At 40.8% G+C, this 18,760-nt stretch overlaps 1 protein-coding gene across 4 annotated transcripts in view; it reads right to left on the bottom strand.

The window, feature by feature from the left end:
• Positions 1–18,760, bottom strand: part of Alg9 (ALG9 alpha-1,2-mannosyltransferase) — a 52,578-nt gene that overhangs the window by 16,408 nt on the left and 17,410 nt on the right. For all 4 annotated transcript variants that reach the window (XR_007835295.1, XM_051197443.1, XM_051197445.1 and 1 more), the window contains 5 exons: positions 17,125–17,247; positions 15,014–15,168; positions 12,998–13,127; positions 12,092–12,239; positions 10,214–10,343 (listed from right to left, as the gene is read on the bottom strand). Coding sequence is in view for 3 of the 4 variants with exons in the window: in XM_051197443.1 (XP_051053400.1) it covers positions 10,214–10,343; positions 12,092–12,239; positions 12,998–13,127; positions 15,014–15,168; positions 17,125–17,247 (686 nt within the window). In the remaining variant the exon portion in view is untranslated. The remainder of the gene's footprint in view (positions 1–10,213; positions 10,344–12,091; positions 12,240–12,997; positions 13,128–15,013; positions 15,169–17,124; positions 17,248–18,760) is intronic.

Raw genomic sequence — 18,760 nt, 5'->3', positions numbered from 1 at the left:
AACTAAAAGCCATGACAAAGGCCTCCAGATGTAGGGTTTAGGTATAACCAGGGCAGGTTTTTTTCATTCAAGGAAAGATAAAGTCATAGAAAAGGAACTTTAAGGCAGCAGGCCTTATGTGTGAACCATACTCATTTACAATTTTTATATAATTTCTTAGTCTGTAAAATGAACATACTGCCACTAACCTCTAAGAGTTTCAATGCAGATCAATAAAGCGTTTGAACAGAACTCACCAAATTTGAGCATCTACACACCAATAGCTCAAATAATAAAGGAATATTTGCCCAGCTCTGCAAAGTGAGAACTGTCGGGTTCCATAAAAGTGGCTTTGCTTCATCTTGGCTTAAGGTTGGAGAGTTCAAGACTATCCCTACTCTTCCAAGGTCTAAGGTGTGGCTACTGTAGGATGTTAATCTAAGGTATGGATGTCTTATCTAAATAACAAGACTTGGCCTAAGGTGTGGTTACTCTTAACCCTCAAGGCCAGATAATGAGAGATTTAGTCTAGGACATGGTTACTAAATGTTTGGAGAATTAAGGAAGAAAGTCTGTTTCTTCTTTGTATCCTGGTAAAGAAGTCTTCCCCTTTTGGGTTGGGGTATTTAAGAACATTGAAGAATAAAATTGGGGCATTCAGAGTACTCACTGGATTGCCCTCTTGACTCTATTCTGTGTCTCCGTCTCTTCCTTAGTATCTTTACCTGCCATTTCTCAATACACACACACACACTTTTCTCAGGTACAAACCAGGCAAATCAGCTGGATCTTCCTGAAGCCCCACAAAGTTGGACTACAACAGAGAACAGTGTCCACCAGCACCAACCATTCTATTTTCAACTTGGACTGGAGTCCATTGCCAAGTCAAGCTAAACGCAGCATGTAAAATGGAAAGGCTGAAGCCACTGACTATCCCTAACTGAATCAGGAGCATCCACTAACTGGTATCAAAATCAACCATCAGGAAGTTGGAGAGAAGGCTCAGTAGTTAACAGCCCTTGCTCTTGCAGAGGACCCAAGTTGGGTTCCCACACCCATATTAGCTGCAAATCAACACACACACACACACACACACACGCACGCACGCACGCACGCACGCACGCACGCACGCACGCACGCACGCGCGCGCGCAAGAAGGAGGGGAAAAGAGGGGAGGAGAGGGGAGGTCTGATTTCGGATAGTTCTCAAATTATGTTCTCACAATACAAAGTATTCCTCAAAACATTTCATAATATCTATAAATAGTGAAATTTCCATAAACTTTACATAAAGCTGGGGCCATGTCTATCTGATTTACTTTTGTATTCCAAGACACTACAAAGTACACAGCAGGTGTTTAATAAATGCATATTTAACAAATGAACAGGAAAAAGAAAAGCATTTTAAGAGAGGAGGGGGAAGGTGAGGGAGAGAGAAACTAGAGGCAGGTAGCTTATGCCTGTAATTCCAGCTCAGGGCTGAAGCCAGGAGGATCGAGAGTTTGAGGCCACACTGGGCTATAGCCTGAGGTCCTGTTTCAAGAGCCTTCATCCCACACCCCTGAAATGGTGAAGGAGGGAAGAAAGGGATGAAGACCTGAGAAAGAAAGAGACCATTTGAGATGAAGGGATGTACATGGTAGGAAACAAATTCCAAGCATACTGAGCAAAGATAGCCCCTGAAACAGCCAACACTTATGCCAAGTGTATTTGTCTCCACTACAATGTTATGTGAGGACAAGGAAAGCATAGTCCAACCTACTACTCTCAGTGACATCCCCTGATGTCCATCCAGCAGCCTGAGCCAAACCTCCCGACCCCTACAACAGGAAGGATGTGAATTTGCAACCAGGCATGTATCAGCTGAAACGACAGTGACGCACATACTGTAAAAATAGAGATCTCTGTCCAGGGCCAATGCAAAGTTCAGGGAGGATCACAGAGAGAGAGTCTCCACAAATACCACTGACCTTATTTCTCTAATGTCATTCAAGATGCTCTCTTGAGCATCCTACAGAAAAAGCCTGTAGGAGCCTAAGAGAATAACGTGACAATCTCTGGAAATCCATTCCTGTAATATCTAAAACAAGGATTAAAGCTGAAAAAAAATAAAAACTGAACATTTTTCCCATATCAAAAATTTGGTACTGAGGCTGCCCAATATAACAATTGCTGACATGAGCTATTAATTTAATACTTAATCTCTGAAAAATAATGTCTGTCCAAACACACCATATCTGATTAGTGTTTCCTCAAACATCTCTGTAAGCAACTGCAGTGACACCCAGGCTTTCTTACAGCTCAGTCCTCCAAGCTCTGGAAAGGCAAGGATTGGGTTTTTCTTGGCTATCACTACCCCCCTGGTGCCTGGTACCACATCTGGCAGGTCTCAAGAATCTATGAGGCTGTGCGGCAGGAAACATGGTCATCATGGTCACCAGCCAGCTCAGTCACTGCAAACATCAAGACATTCAAGACAGAAAGCTATCTGCTGATGCTGAAGAGGCCTTCCCTAAGCTTCTAACCCTGGGAGGCAATCTACACAATATCCTACAGTAGAGATTAAATCATACTATCATAAATCTAACAAACTTCTCTAGCTAATAAAATGAGTTCAAGGTCTAGTAAACTGATGACCAGTTTTGAGTGAGGCTAGATTCAACAAGATTCAGCTTCTTAGAAAATTTTACAGAACAGAAAATTAAACTAAGTAGTTACTATCATCAATTTAAATACTTATAAATTCTATCACTGGCATCCCAATACACAGCTCCACTCAGACATTAGTGGGTACCTGATACTGAGACTGGACTAGAGAATCCAGGGAACAGAAAATCAAAATCAGATTTAAGAGCAAGTGCTTCGGTCCGTTTTGTGTTGCGCTAAGAGAATGCCTGGAGCACAAATGGTGGTGCACACCTATGATCCTAGCACTTGAAAGGCACAAATTCTTACGAGCCAGAGAACCGCTGGATTGTCTTTAACATCTCATCTGAGAACTGACAGAAGGGGCATCTGTGTAGAGTTTGGGTTAATGTTTGAGTTTGTATTCCACACTTCATGTGTTGAACTTGATTCTCCACAGTGGTGCTGGGAGATGGAGCCAATGGGAGATGTTTGGGTTCTGGGGCACCACCTCACGGGCAGATCACTGTTGTTCATGAGGGAGCTGATTTTGTATTAAGGGTGAATTTGGACCTCTGTTGCTGTTGTGCTATGTGCTGTCTTTTGCCCAAAAGGCCTTTAGGAAAATGTTTCCCAGACATAGCACCTTGGCCTTGCTTTTGGACTGCATAGCCTCCAGAATTGTGAAGAAATAATTTTTTGGTCTTTATCCATTATCTAGTTTCAGATGTTCTTTTTTTTTTTTTTTTCCTTTTCTTTTTGAAACAAGGTATGATGTAGCTCAGGCTGGCTCAAACTTACTAACTAGCTGAGGCTGGCCTTGTCTCAAAAGACAAAACAAACTAAATTTTTATAGTGCTTCCTCAATCTCAAGCATTTTGTCAACAAAAAGGTAGGTGGATCTCTGTGAGTTTGAGGCTATCCTGGTCTACAAACTGAGTTCCAGGACAGCTAAGACTATTACACAGAGAAACCCCGTCTCAAAAAAACAAAAAGATCTATCTGCACAAATAGGGGCTAGAGGAGGCCCCTGGCTTCCTACCTTACTCGCTGGTGCCATGCTGGGGAACCATCTTGGGGAGATCTTACCATCAAATTAAATGACTGAAGGGAACAGAGGCCCTTGCATTTTTACATCTGTGGCCTCTCTCCTCAGCCAATCTGTGAGTATGGATCCAGGAAATCAGTTACAGGTGGGAAACTAACTCTGACAACACATCTGTATGGGAGAAAGGATCTGCCATGCTTCCACTTGGGAAAGGCAGAAGAAACCAACTACGTGTGTAAACAAGCAGAGCCTGGGACAGAGACTGGAAGCACCGTCACACCAGTCACCGCCACCCCATCCCCAGGTCAAACCGTTGTAGTTGGGTCATCTTATACCTTAGGGCCCCAGAGATATTAGGCGGAAATGCAACCTCTGCCCAGCTATTTCCCACACCCACATATGCACTGGCCTAGCACCTCTATCATAGTGAGCATCCAGACAGTCCTTGGGCTGGACCAGTGGGATCAACCTGAGGGATTCCTGAATATGATACACTGTGGGCTATGGCCAAGACCACTAGCAGGAGTCCAGGCCAGCATCAGTTGTCCAAGGTTACTGCCTTAGCCCACAAGGCAATGTGCAAAGCAGGGTGGTGCTAGCCTCCTCAAAGCCTTTTCTCGTTGGACCTGCTCAGAACGGAGAGAGAATGACTCACAGCCCTCCACATTCCTCCTAGTGAACGTCAGGACAAGAAGCCTAGGGAAAAGCAAAATTCCCCCATTCTCAAGCTCAGCAATAAGTAAGTACTGCCTGGACTTCTTCCTCCCAGCTTGCTGTGAAGGCACTGCTCAGTTAGTGACCAACAGCAGCACGGGAGATATCTTAGTTCATCCTTCACACAGACCTCCTTGTTGCCAGCATCTCTACATTCCACAAAATGGGTTCTTTCTTCATCCCACCTCTTGGACACGATAAACTCAAGAGTCACAGGAAGTTATCCATTTCCATAAAGTGTTTAACAGTAAAGACTTCATGGGTCAGTTCCTCCATGCAGATGATGCCAATTTTACCAAAAGATCGAGCAATCAAAGGGTTAACGTCAAGGCAATTTGCTTCTTATTGATTTTTGCCATAACGATCCTTGAAGATTAGCTCATCACTGACTTTGGGTTGGGGCATTCTCATGCATGTATGGCCCTGCACCCCTCAGCATGTTAAATAAAGCCCTGTGGAACTTAACAAAGGTGCCAATGAGTGTTTGGCAAGGGCAGAGAAGCTGCAATACCTCATGTATCTTTGTGTGTACACCGTTGTTGATCGACATGACAGAATGACAAATGACAAATTAACTGGTAGATAGACTGACAGATGTTAGATGCAGACAAGCATGGTGGCAGAGTTTGATGACAAATTTGGTTTCTGCAGGTCCACAGAAGTTGCCAGCTTTCCTTGCTATGCTAGTCATTCATGTCTCAGTCTGTACATCTGCCTATCCCCCAGAAGGGGCTGAGTCAGTTCGCAGTCATGCACATCTGCCTATTCCCCGTGGAGGTGCTGAGTTTATTGCATTTTACCTTTGACTCTGAAGTCCCTTCACTTCTGTGACTTCCTTTTGTTTTTACCACCCCCCAAAGCCTTCAAGAGCAATATCAGGGATGGAACAAAAAGCTGGTAAACCCTAGCCAAGGAGAGGAGGAGGTTTCAGGGAGAGGTAGAAGAGAGATTCAACAGGTAGGACCAAGAGAGAACTCTGGACCCTGTCTCCAGTAAGATAAGACCATGGTAGAAATACTTAGATTAATAGAAATGGGTTAATATTTAAGTCAGAGCTAGCAAATAAGAAATGCTAGCCAACAGGCTAACAGCTTTATATCTAATACAGCGTCTCTGTGTGCTATTTGGGGCTGGCATAGCTGTGGGACCAGGCTGACAGAAAACATGCTTGTAACAAACTATGTATTTGTTGACCAAATTTTTAAATCCGCAAACAAAAATTTGCCACACTGTAAATATATATATATATTTATATATATATATATATATATATATATATATATATATATTTATATATATATATATATATATATATATATATATATATATATATTTATATATATATATATATTTATATATATATATATATATATATATATATATATATATTTATATATATATATATATCACACACTCTCTCTCACAGGTAAAAATTCACCCAATCATCAGTTTTTCTTTTTTTTTTTTTTTCAAGACAGGGTTTCTCTGTGCAGCTTTGGAACCTGTCCGGGAACTTGCTCTATATACCAGGCATTTGCCTGCCTCTGCCTCCTGAGTGCTGGGATTAAAGATGTATGCCACCAATGGCAGGCCCAGTCATCAATTTCTAAATGTCAATACAATGGATGCAGGGAAATGCTTCTGAAGCATTGTGAATGCTGTTCAATTAAGTTGTTAGCACATTCCAGTGTTGCTACAGCATAAATATGGCAGCGTGAATCCACCTACTTTGCTTACCAAGAATGGTAACAATCAGCAAAGAAACCAATATGGTAATTCATTTTCTCTTCAACTAAGGATACAGAAAGGTCAGAAGGAATGATGAGAGAAAAATAAAGAGGAAGAAGAATCTTGATTATTTCCATTTATTGATAAATATAGTATCAACTACAAGTATCTGGCACAAATGAAAAGAGCTTCAAAATGGGGGGAAAAATTAAAAAGTAACTCACCTAATTATGTTTGTGAGCCATGCTGTATCAAAGAGTGGCTAACTACAGCATGAAAACACCCAAGTAAGAGGCGTGGAAACATGAGGAGGTCCTGAAACTAAAATTCTTATCTAGGACTAACCTTTATCAAGTTACAATGATCCTGAGCCTCAGTTCCTTCACCCACTAAGTGAAGAGAGCATGGAATTCACACCTTAAGTTCCTTTCCAAATCTGTAAGTTACTGCCTAAGTGGAAAAATAAGAATAAAGGGTAAAGGGAGCTTTCACTCCATAAACAATGCCTCCGTTTTTTCTTTAATTTTTCCCATTTACTTATGTATTACTGAGAGAGAGAGTTCAAAGAGGACAATCTGCAGGATCAGGTCTTTCCCCCACTTGAGTCTGCAGATGGAATTGGCTTGGTGCCAAGTACCTTTACCCACTGAATCATGTCGCTGCACAGCGCTTCTGTTTTAATACTCATTTTGAAAACAAAGTCATACCAACACAATGAATATAGTGAGGGCTATTTGGGCATAATTTAAATATTGCATTTGCTTATGCTTAAGAAATGCTAGGTAAATTCAGAAAGCTGTATACAGTTGAACCAACTGTGCAGAGATACACAAAACACTCAAAGCAAACAGTAGGTCACTCCAGCTCCGCAGCTATGGGTGACGAGCCCTTCACTGATGTGCCTCTGGTGCTGTGTCAGGATTCACATATCCTTTCACTGTTCCACAGATGTTATCTCAGCAGCACTCCTCAAACTCATGCAAGATAAGTACCATACCCGTTACAGAAGGTATGTACTTTTAAACATTAACAAACATAAAACTGGGCTGCATGTTTATTGAAATCATATCACTTTTCCTTCCTTTCTTCCTTCCTCCCTCCCTTTGGAGACAGGTTCTCATATATCCCAGGTTGATCTTAAATGTACTAGGTATCCAAGGATGACTCTATCTTTCTTGCCACTATCTTCCAAGTTCCCAAGGTGTATCACCATGCAGTGCTGGGGTTCACAACAAGGGCCTTGTAGGTGCTAGACAAGCACTCTGCCAACTGATCTTTTATTAACACATTTTAAGTATTGTGGTCCTGATCCCAATCCTCATAAACTTTGTGGGCTTTACTTCACAATGACACTTAGCTGTTCTATGCCATCTTGTAAAAGGACTGTAGCTATTGCTGTTTGGGGGAAACTTACTGAGCAATCTATTTCTTCCAAAGATAACACATGGACCACTCCATTTACACATCAAATCAACGTCAGAGAAAAGCCTTTTCTCTAAGCTTCCCCAACAGTTGTCTTCTCCAATGCCTAGCCACACTGCCTGGATAAGTTCAAAATCAAATCCCAGAATGAAGAGCTGGAGAGTTATCATTTGCTTTGAACTAGGGAACAAAATCTGAAGTTGTCAAGAAGGGCAACACTAACATGTATTCTAAACTCAGAACTAGTTTCTAGCAGAAATCTTGGCATGACCCATTAAGTCCATTTTTTAGTAAAGTATGAAATATGAAGCAAAAAGTCATTTCTGCAATACAGTTGTAACAGTGCACTAGACACCAAAGCTCCTCCACAACACTCCAAATGTCTGATAAACTCAGAGGGACCGGAGACAATCAAGTAATAGGAGCCATACACCTTCCCTAGTTTCCGTGCAAGAAACAAATAGGAAGGACTGATGTACTTTATCCTGTGCTGTGCACAGACTAAAACCTCACCCATAGCCAGTGAGCACATATGCGTAGAGCTACAAGTTGTGTGTTCTGAGTTCCAAGTCAGACACAGAAAGAATAGTCTCAAAAATGCAAACAAGGGCCAACATCGTCAGTAGATAAATGAACTTATTGGTAGGTCTGATGACCTGGGTTCAATATCCAAGACCCACATGGTGAAAGGAGAAAACCAACTCCCAAAAGTTGTCCTCTGACCTCTACATGGGCACATACAAGTAGAGAACTAAACAGTGATGTGAAAAAATATAAATGATGTACAAAGACACACAGAATAGTGCTGTGTTGCTATAGGAACTGTGACTGCTACCAAAAGGTGCAAGCATGAGTGAAAGAAAGTGTATGCTTCCATAAATTAGGCAAAGCTGTTTGGCTCCTACAGTCAGAATTCTGGCACTGTTTCTAACATAATTAAACATGACCAAAATCTTTAAGAGATAACTGATATTTCTTGTTTCTATCTAAATGAACATATATACATAGATATGTTCACATACATGCTTATATACATATATCCACATGCATGTATATAAAATATCTATATCTGAAGAAAAAGTGAAAGGGCCAGCAAATATTGCTCAGCATCAAAGGTCTTAATGCCGTACAAGCCTGACATGAGCTTAAATGCCAGACCTGTGAATTAACTGCACAAAGTCCTCTGACCTCCACACATTCCATGGTGTGCAATTAAAAAAAAAAAGTAAAAGAAAAAAAAAAAAAAAAACAGAACACCAACATAGTAGTAACAGTAATGGTATCTGAGTAATGAAATGTTTTTTGTTGTTGTGTTGTTGGTTTTTTTTTTTTTTTTTTTTGGTTCATTGCTGTCATTATTTCACACAATGAATGTGTATTGTTTTTATTGTCAGAAAAAAAACAAATCTCTTTAAGTAGCTAGCTCTTAAGAGGTGAATCTCTAGCCCCAGCTCATACAGAATTAACAATAAGCCATCAAATGTTCCTACAGATTTCCAAAGGTGCAAATAGAACAGCCTGGCTTTGAAAGGCACTTTCCCTACCACACAAGAAAACCCATTGAAGGGTGCAGCATGGGTTTGGTAGGAAACTCTTAACTGTAGGAATGTGGATAAGCACAGGGCTGGTACCAAACACCCTATCCTTGCCTTTAACAGCCAATATTTTGTGACTTGCACTGGCACTACAAAAAAATCTCCCCCTCTGGAGTAAAACTAAAGTCACTTAATCAAAAGTAGCAATGTCTGATAGCATGAAAACATGATCTGACTAGAGACAACTAATTTAAATTTTACATATAGATTTTTCTCAACATTATTACCCCAATGGTAATATTCATTAGCTAGGTCCCTAATCCATTCTCCAATCATCCAAAGTTTCATTTCTCATGGTTTCAATAACCTTCACTGACAGAATATTCCAGAAATAAACAAGTCATAAAGTGTTCAACTGCATGCTAAGTATCATGATAAAGTCTATCGTGATGAAACCTCATAGTCCCACCTTATTCTATCATCTTTATCATTTATTCAACACTTTAATTTTTAAATTACACACACACAATTTATTTATTTATTTATGTGCATGTCAAAGGGATGCACAGAATCACACAGGCACCACATTATGGAAGTCAGAAGACAAACAACACACACCTTCACCACTGAGCCATCTTGAAGGCCAGCTCTCCCCTTTTTAACCAGAGATCCTACCAGTATCAAATGTCAAATGCTATTTTCAAAAGAACTGATTAAAATTCACGTGACTCCAGAGTTTGTGAAGGCAAGTGGGTAGAAGATCGTGGCATGGCCAGGGATTGCTCCACCAGACTTACTATGAAACAGCCTTAGAAGAACAAAGCAAAAGCTAGGTCAAAGGTAACCTGGTCACTTTGAAGCTCCCCACCAAGGATTTCACTAGACCAAGGAATAATGTGAGTTTCAATACACGCAGAAAGACAGCTCAAGGTCCCCTCAGACAAATCCAGCTCACTCAAAACTTTATAAGTTAAATGAATTATATTCTTTACATAGATAATTAAACAAGATGTGGGAAGAAATGATATCATTCACTCCTTCCACACATATTATTTCAGCTTTCACTCTCAAGGAATAATTTTCTGAGATGTTGGTTTGGCTAGTGACACACTGTACCATGGCCTAGTAATCTGGGGTAACAAGAGAAGATTGGCAGCCCTTACATATCTGGAAGGCTCCTCTTGGTTCTGGTCATTCATGTGAGCAGGAACACTCCGAGTGGCCAGTGGTCCCTCTGCAAAAGGCTTTGGTAGCTGGCCTCTAAACTCTGATGGAATGAATTGAAGTTGCCAACTGTCAGAAACACAAATGAGAAAAATGAGAAAAACACAAAGTCTACATTGCTAAATAGACTTGAAACCGACAACCCTTCACCCCAGATCACAAGGAAAACATTTCACTTGAACAAAACATGATTTCTGCTAAAACTTCAACCAGGGAGCAGAGGCAGAGGTCATAAGTTGGTCTGAAATCATCAAGAAATGTAAACTAAAGGTCTCTCAATTCCTTTACTTGGGTCTCAGCTTCAAAACTTGCAACTAGACAGTCAACTGCAGAGCAAGGAGAGTGTCAACATGTCACTACCTCCCATAGGAACTAAAGCAGTAAAGCCAACTCATCAGGTGTACAGAAAAAGATGCGAATGCACTAATACTAGGACAACACTATTTAGTCTGAATGATCCTCATATAAACGTCAAAGGCCTAGGTCAACATTTAAAAGACAAGTTTATGACTGATACAAAAATCTTCACTATGCAAAACACAAAACTATATTACCAGGTGAGGAGATGTCAAAGTCAGCAACATTAATTACTCATCTTGGCCAGACTTCTTTTTCACTTAAAACAGGCCAAATCAAAAAACACACAAGTTCAGGGTAGTATGTTACCACATCTAACAGAATACAAAGGATACCAGTACATCTCAGTCATAGCTCTCCCTACTGCCTATATATCAGTGTGGAAATCTGTTGAATGAAAAAAAAAAAAAAAAAAAAAAAAACCTCCTTTCTAAAACCATTCTTCTTGGCAGAGTCTCTACATCACTGTTATAAGGAAGACAGTCCAATTGGTGAGAATTTGAGTTCAATCTCCAGAATCCAGGTGGAAAAGCCAGGTGTGGTGAGGTGTACTTACAGTACCAATGCAGACACAGGAAGACCCCAGGGACTTGCTAGTTGGCCAGCCAGCCAGTCAGCCAGGCTAGCCTAATGGCAAGTCCTGGGTCATGAGAGACCCTGTCTCAAAAACTAGTGCAGACATGCATGAGGAATGACACCCAAAGGTGACCTCTGACCTCCACACATCCCAAATATACACACATATACATACACCTTCAAAGAAAAAAAATTTTAAACCCTCCAAAACAAACCCTAACACAATCTTGCCATCGAGTTGCTACTTTTTGATGTAAATTTCTGGGAAATGGAGCTCAAGAGAGCTCAAAAGTTAAGAGCATTTGCTGTTCCTGCAGAGAACCTGAGTTCAGTTCCCTACACCAACATGGAAACTAACTACAGTCTTTAACTCCAGTTTCAGAGGATCTGATGCTCTATTTTGGCCTAGTTGGGCACCAGCCATGCATATGGTACACATAAATACATGCAAGCAAAACACTCATGCATACAAGAAATAAAAATACGGAAATCTTTAAAAATAAATAAAATTCTGAGAATTAGGGACTGGAGAGATGGGTTAGCGGTTAAGAACGCAGTCTGTGCAAGTCTGAGGGCCAGAGCTCAGATGCCAGCATCCATATTAACACACCAGGTATCCCATGCACACTTGTAACCTCAGCACTGAGGCCAGCAGAGATGGAGGATCCCACTGGGGCTTGCTGAGTGGGATCTGCCTTGGTGGTGGGGGGGGGGAAGCTCCAAGTACAGGGGGAGACTCTGCCTCAAAGGAACAGGCAGAGTGATAAAAGAGGGCACTCTATGCCCACCTTTGACATTTTTGTACACACCCACATATGCACATTACCAACCCCACATTTACCCTCCACATATACAGAAATACTGTGAATTAAAGGACAACTTACTTATCAGGCAGAAGGAAGCTACTGGGAAATCGATACCATTCTTTTCCCACACAAACATTCACAGGCCTGCCTTCTGGGACAGTGTGGATGGTTGGGTCTGTGGCAATTCGGTAAAATTCCGGATACAAATCAAGGGGCCCATGATATCCTAAAAAGGGAGAAGAGTTCATGAAAGCCAAAGGTGAGGGTCTAACTTTAAATTATAATTCATTACTATCCCACTATAATCCACATGAAATTTATAAGACTGTGAAAGCCCACAGCAGCTCTACCAGCAGGTTCTCTCTTGGTGGGACAACCACCACAGTGGAGGCCTTATTTGCCAAATGTAACCTGCTTACTTGGTCTTTGTATAGTGTTTTACCCTCTAAATTTTCTATTCTTTGGGTATATTTTACTATTATGACCCCAATAATGATTATTAGGAAATATTTAACCATAAGAACTTAACTCCAACTTGCATAACATATTTAGGCTTCATTACATTAGCAGCAGCCCTTAAAAAGGAGGGGAAAGAGGCTGGAGAGGTGGCTCAGCAGTTAAAAGCACTGGCTGCTCTTTCGAGATTCCAGGTTTAATTCCCAGCAATTACATGGCAGCGCACATTGTTTGTAATTCTAGTTCCAGGGAATTCAATGCCCTCTTCTTGTCCCCATAGGCATCAGATACCCATGTGGTATCTATGCATTCAGACAAAATACCTATACACATAAAAAATTTTAACTGAAAAAGGAGGGGGGATCAATGCTACTGGACAGGGAAATGTGCGGTGACATGAGATCTAGCAATCTCCTTTCAGTCCTGAGTCACACCCCCCACCCAACATAAGCCAACCACATCCCACAGGTAAACCTTAAGGTGAAGTTCTTTGTGAGTGTGGGTTAAAGACACTCCCAGCATGTCTACCTCTGAACAGAGCCACAGATCGAGAGAATGACAAGAGCCCAAACAGGAAGACTGTTCCTAATGCCAGCCAGCTGGACGTCACAGTGTAATGCTCCAGGCGATATCGTTGAAACACAAAGTGATAACATTTCTAGAAGGAAAGGCAATCATATTGATAAAGAAGATACATAGTATCACAAAAACTAAATATACATAGCCACATGCCATCACAAAAACACTATGCAGAGCCACAAGCCATCACAGAAACAATTTACATAGCCACACACCATCACAGAAACAATATGCATACCAACACGCCATACAGAAACAATATGCATAGCCACACACCATCACAGGAACACAGAAAGCAGATCAAGGGGTGTGAGGAAGGGTCTGAGCATGTGGAAAACTTGGTGTGGTACCCATTCCAAATTCAAATGGTAGCCGTTCCAAATTCAAAGACCAAGGCCAATTCTCCTACCGCTGTCTGCAGGTCTGTTTAGCCAGCCACCTTTACAAGAATGAACTCTAGTGTCAGAGGAAAATAATGTACATATTTTTGCTGGTGCATAAAGTTCTCTTTTTTTGTTTGTTTGTTTTTTCAAGACAGGATTTTCCTCTGCAGCCCTCAGTGGTCTGCATTTTTATTGCTTCTACCCATCAAGTATAAGACTATAGATGTGAGCCCCAACACTAACTTATTTTGAAATATTTCAATAAAATCAGTATTTTAGATAGGAAAATACTGACAATATTATGACAAAAGTTCAAATAAAGTTATATGCATACCTATTATAATCATAATAAAACTGATATATATTATGCAAAAGTATAAGGTGTCTTGATAGATGACATGTTTTCAGCAATTTCTACAGTATTTCACATGTAGTTATACTTTTTACAAATCATTTTTTAAAACTATCACCCTGATGGGCATGGTGGCACATACCATTAACACCCAGAATTAGGGAGGTAGAGGCAGAGGGCATCTCTGTGAATCCAAAACCAACCTGATCTACATACCAAGGTTACACAGTGAGACCCCCATCTCAAAAGAAAATTTATATAAATTTTATACATATAAATATGTAATATATGTAACCATATGATACATATTATATGAATTTACTATATATAAAATATCACCCTAAGACAAACAAACCTTAAAACATTATGCCAGGAAGATTTCATTCACATGGGATGTACAGAGTAGACAAATTTATATACAAAGGAGATTAGTAATGGTATACTGAGAAATACCATGACAAAGGGTTTGGAGCAACAGGTAAAGAGCATGGTGCTTTGGATGTGATAAAAATGTCCTAAACTGTTGGCTACAGACATCTGCAAATATGCTAAAGGCACTAAGTTAAACACTTGAAAAAGCTGAACTCATAGTTTGAGTTCTCACTTAATAAATCTGTTAAAAACAAAACTCTGTCACCTTTATTTTTTTCTCTCCCTGACAATTGCAAATGGTAGCAAGAGCAAATGAAGGCCTCAAACTGTTGAGATCATAAACTCTGCAGGAGAATTGGCCCAGACAAGCTTTAAATCAGGATTATGAACTGTCCTACATTGCCAATTGTCTGATATAATCCCAAAGTCTTGATCTAATAATTGGAGAACACACATTCTGTTTAGTCTTTCCCAATGCCACCATATGTAGTGGCCTATATGCTAAGTTAAAGTGTGTTAGGAAACAGATCCTGTTGACAGGACACAAATGAACATTATAAACATGATCAGCAAACAGCGTGAGATGTGTCCTTATCAACACACAAAGCTTTTAGAGTATGTTCTGCAGCAGGTTTTATGTTATGGCTAGAGGTGCACTCTGTAATTTATCAGAAGGGTTTTTGTTGTTGCTGCTGCTGATTGAGACAGAGTCTCACTGAATAGCGCTGGCTGGCCTCTAGCTCACTATAGAGACTGGCTGGCCAGGAGCTCACAAACATCCACCGGCCCTTAAAGTTTTACAAGCATTCATGTAATAAATGAACCAGAGAGGCAGACAAACGTTTCCCTGAAACTCACCTGAAGTGCAGAAAGAGCAACAGCACCACAGAGACATATAAGTGGGTACACTGGGAAAAGAAATCGCTCCTCTTTGTGAGGTTGGATGAAGAAAATTATAAACCAAATGTACATTGGTGCCAAGGTAAGCCAATATGGATGTCCTAAATTCTGAACTGCAAGACAAAATAACATTTCTCTGTCACCATATGAGAACCAAACAATGTATTTTGTTTAAATGTTTTTAACTTAAATCTGATACTATGAGGACATCCCATAAAAAGTTTCAACTTAGGAATTTACCCTCACACTAACATAATGGAGATATCAAATGGAAAGGAGCAGACTCAGTTCTTCCAAGAGATCCAAAGCTTAGAGGGAGGCACAATAGTTAAAACACAAGGGAAAGTACAGTTAATGGAAAACAGAGCTTAATCAATTCTAGTTGGGTAGAGATAAAAAGCATATTTTCTGTAATGTGCCCTGCCAATAAGAATAAAGATTGCCTAAATTAGTCAAATCCACTTTGAGTTACGCTTTTATCCACACAACAGTGGGTTTGTTAAAATAGACATTGGATAAAAAGAAAAATTAATTTAATTCTTGAACCCTATTCACCAAGCCCCATTCCAGCTGCAATGTTTTGTTCTGTTGTCCAAACTGGCATCTAATGCCTCATTGTCTGGAACGAAGGCTAGGGTTACAGGAGTATTACCATGTTCAGCTGACAGTGTTTCAAAGCAAACATAATACTCTAACAGGAAGTTTCCTGGTTACATTTCTCTCGTTGTAATTTGGGTCTACTCTGAATCACAAAATTGGAACCAGCATGTACTTAAAGAATTTGAAAGAACGAAAGGAACATAACAGACCCAAGCACCTGCTGGAGAGTTCCTGCCATTACAGGAGCACTGAGGAAAAGGCAACCATGCTGGCTTGGCATTATTGACAATGAGGGAGGCATTAAAAAAAAAAAAAAAAAAAAAATGCTGGCAAGAGGTGGGCAGACAGCACCCCCTGGTGTTCATTACATCTACAGCATGACAAGCAAGAACCCTCCCAGCTGTCTGATTTAGCTTGCTACACCATTGGTGCAACTGTAAAACTCTTTGGAAGTAAGCACTCTTGACCTTGGGTAATAAGATTTTCCCTGCCATATAAGCTTAACAACCTGAGTTCAATCCCCAAATTCCACAATGACAGCAGAGCAAGAACTGCCCCCTAAAAGTTATCCTCTGGCCTCCACAACATACACCCCCACACACACAAATCATTTTCTAAATCTTTTTAAATGAGTGAAGATTCCCCCACTGTCTAGACAATACATGCTGTAAAAGCCATTAACAAGAGAAGCTGAATGGGTAAGAAGGAAAGATCAATCATATGGCATGCAAATCCAACTGAGATGTCGCTAGCTAAATCTTTCCAAATCTCTCATGAATTTCTGCTCATCTGTCTTCCATAGTGCAGGCACAGCAGCTGTGTGATACAGGGTTGGAGCAAGCAACATGAGTGCCACACAGCAGAGAGCCAGGAACATCAGACCCTGGCAAGTCCAAAGCAGCTGCTGCAGGTCCAGCTCCAGAGTGCTTGCTTGCAGCATGGACCACTGTAAGCAATCGCTGAGACACTTCTGCCAAGAGGGATGGCGCAAACAAGCTGCTCTCTCCAGCTTTTCCAGGTGTCTCTACTTCTCCCGTGGTGGTGAAAATCACACTAACCTCCTTCCCTTCAGGAAGTGGTTCTCAACCTTCCTAATGCTGTGACCCTTGTATTGTGGTGACCCCCAACCATAAAATTATTTCATTGCTACTTCATAATTGTAAATTTGCCACTGTTATGAATCATAATGTAAATATCCTATCATCCACCCCAAGGGGTCACGATGGGCAGGTTGAGAACTGCTGCCTTAAGAGGATACAGAGCTCCATCTTGTTCAATTCAAACAATTAACCAAACCTTAACATGGGTTTAAATAATCTACAAATACATACTGAAATCTCAGTTATTCAACCATTTCTATAGAGAGAAAACAGACTTATAAAATAAGCAGGTTTTCCGCTTACTCTGTAACCTATTACTTGCTTCCCCCCCCCCCCCCGCCCAAACCTACCATCTCTTAAACCACTCACCATGGAATCTCTGCAGCAGGTACTCCATGAGAAAAGTCAGTGGCAAGACCAGAAGAGCCAAAGCAAAGGCAACATTGAAATTCAGAAATCCATTGATTAAGTAGAAATACCACGGTTCTGTACCTGAGGGAGACAAAGGGTAGGAAATTATTAGTGATGCCTTCAACACCTGTTATAGTATTCGACCCTTATTATCTTCTGCTCAGGAATCACTGCAATTCAACACTGAACTAAATGCAAATCCACAAGCCTAGGCTTTCTTTAGTGCTCAGCCACACACAGAAGCACTGAGTGTAAGACAGGAAACAGACAGACTGGTTGAGATGCTTTGCATGGGAATTACTGGGTTTTAACTATTTCAATTTATTCCTATCAGTAGGAATTTAGTCCATCTTCTCCTCTACCATAGGAGATGCAGAATTCCTCTACCTTGGAGGATGTAGTAATTTTGTGCCACTGCAGAAGCACAGGCTCAGCCCTCACCAGGCACTCAACCTGCAAGAGCTTTCATACTGAACTCCTAGCCTCCAAGAAAAACATTTCTGTCCTTCATAAGTTACCCCATCTGAAGTATTCTGTTAAGGCATCACCAAAAATCTCCAACAAAGTTACTGTACCTTCTCCAAATGGCATGCCCAAATGAGACAAACACTTTCTCTAGTATTAGTAGCTTAAGAGCACAGAGCACATGAAGCTAAAAATACATCCTAAAACATCACTTGAATTTAACTGCAGTTTCAAGGCTCTGCAAACCAATAACAGATAGACTTGCTTGGAGCTATGGAGCCCCTTGAAAAGTTCAGATCCTATTTTACAGTCACACACAAAGGGCACCATGTGTTTGGTAAAAAGGCAGTAACTGAGGGCTGGGGCTAGGGATGTAATTGAGTGGTAGGTCACTTGCCTAGCACACACGAAGCCCTGGGTTCAGTCCTTAGTACAACCAGGTATGCATGCGCGCGCACACACGCTCGCGCACGCACACACACACACACACACACACACACGTATGTATGCATATATATATATCATAACTGTGTATATTTTAATAAAAAACAACAGCTTAGCATGATTGTTTCTTTATGTGTCATTTTATGTATATGTATGTGTGCAGGTGCCCAGAGGCCAAAAGGGAGCATCAGATCCCCTAGAGCAATGGATCTCAACCTGGAGGCTGAAGGACCCTTTCACAGTGGTCAAATATTAGATATACTGCATATCAAATATTTACATTACGATTCATAACAGCAGAAAAATTACAGTTACGAAATAGCAATGAAAATAATGGTTAGGGGTCACCACAACATGAAAGGTTGAGAACCACTGCTCTAGAGCTATAGATACAGTTATGTAAGCTGCCTGACATGGTACCAGGAACCAAACCTGGGACCTCTACAAGGACAGCAGACAATCTTAACCACTGAGTCATCTCTTGAGCCCAGCTCCCTTCCCCCATTACCATCAGAGACCCAGGTCCTGCTGAGAAGTCAAAGGATGCAGAATGAAGCAAAATGGCTGAAAACAAGTCTCACTCGCACAAATTTTTATTCTATAACTCAAGATCCTTAAACTTGAAAGATAAGAAATAGCTCCCTTCCCTGTACATTTAGACATTTCCTCATCTGCTTTTCCCTCT

The sequence above is a fragment of the Phodopus roborovskii genome, unplaced genomic scaffold (genome assembly GCF_943737965.1).
Source record: "Phodopus roborovskii unplaced genomic scaffold, PHOROB, whole genome shotgun sequence".
Taxonomy (NCBI): Eukaryota; Metazoa; Chordata; class Mammalia; order Rodentia; family Cricetidae; genus Phodopus; species Phodopus roborovskii.
Note: the sequence above shows the minus strand (reverse complement) of the source record. Positions and strands in the feature narration are given on the sequence as shown.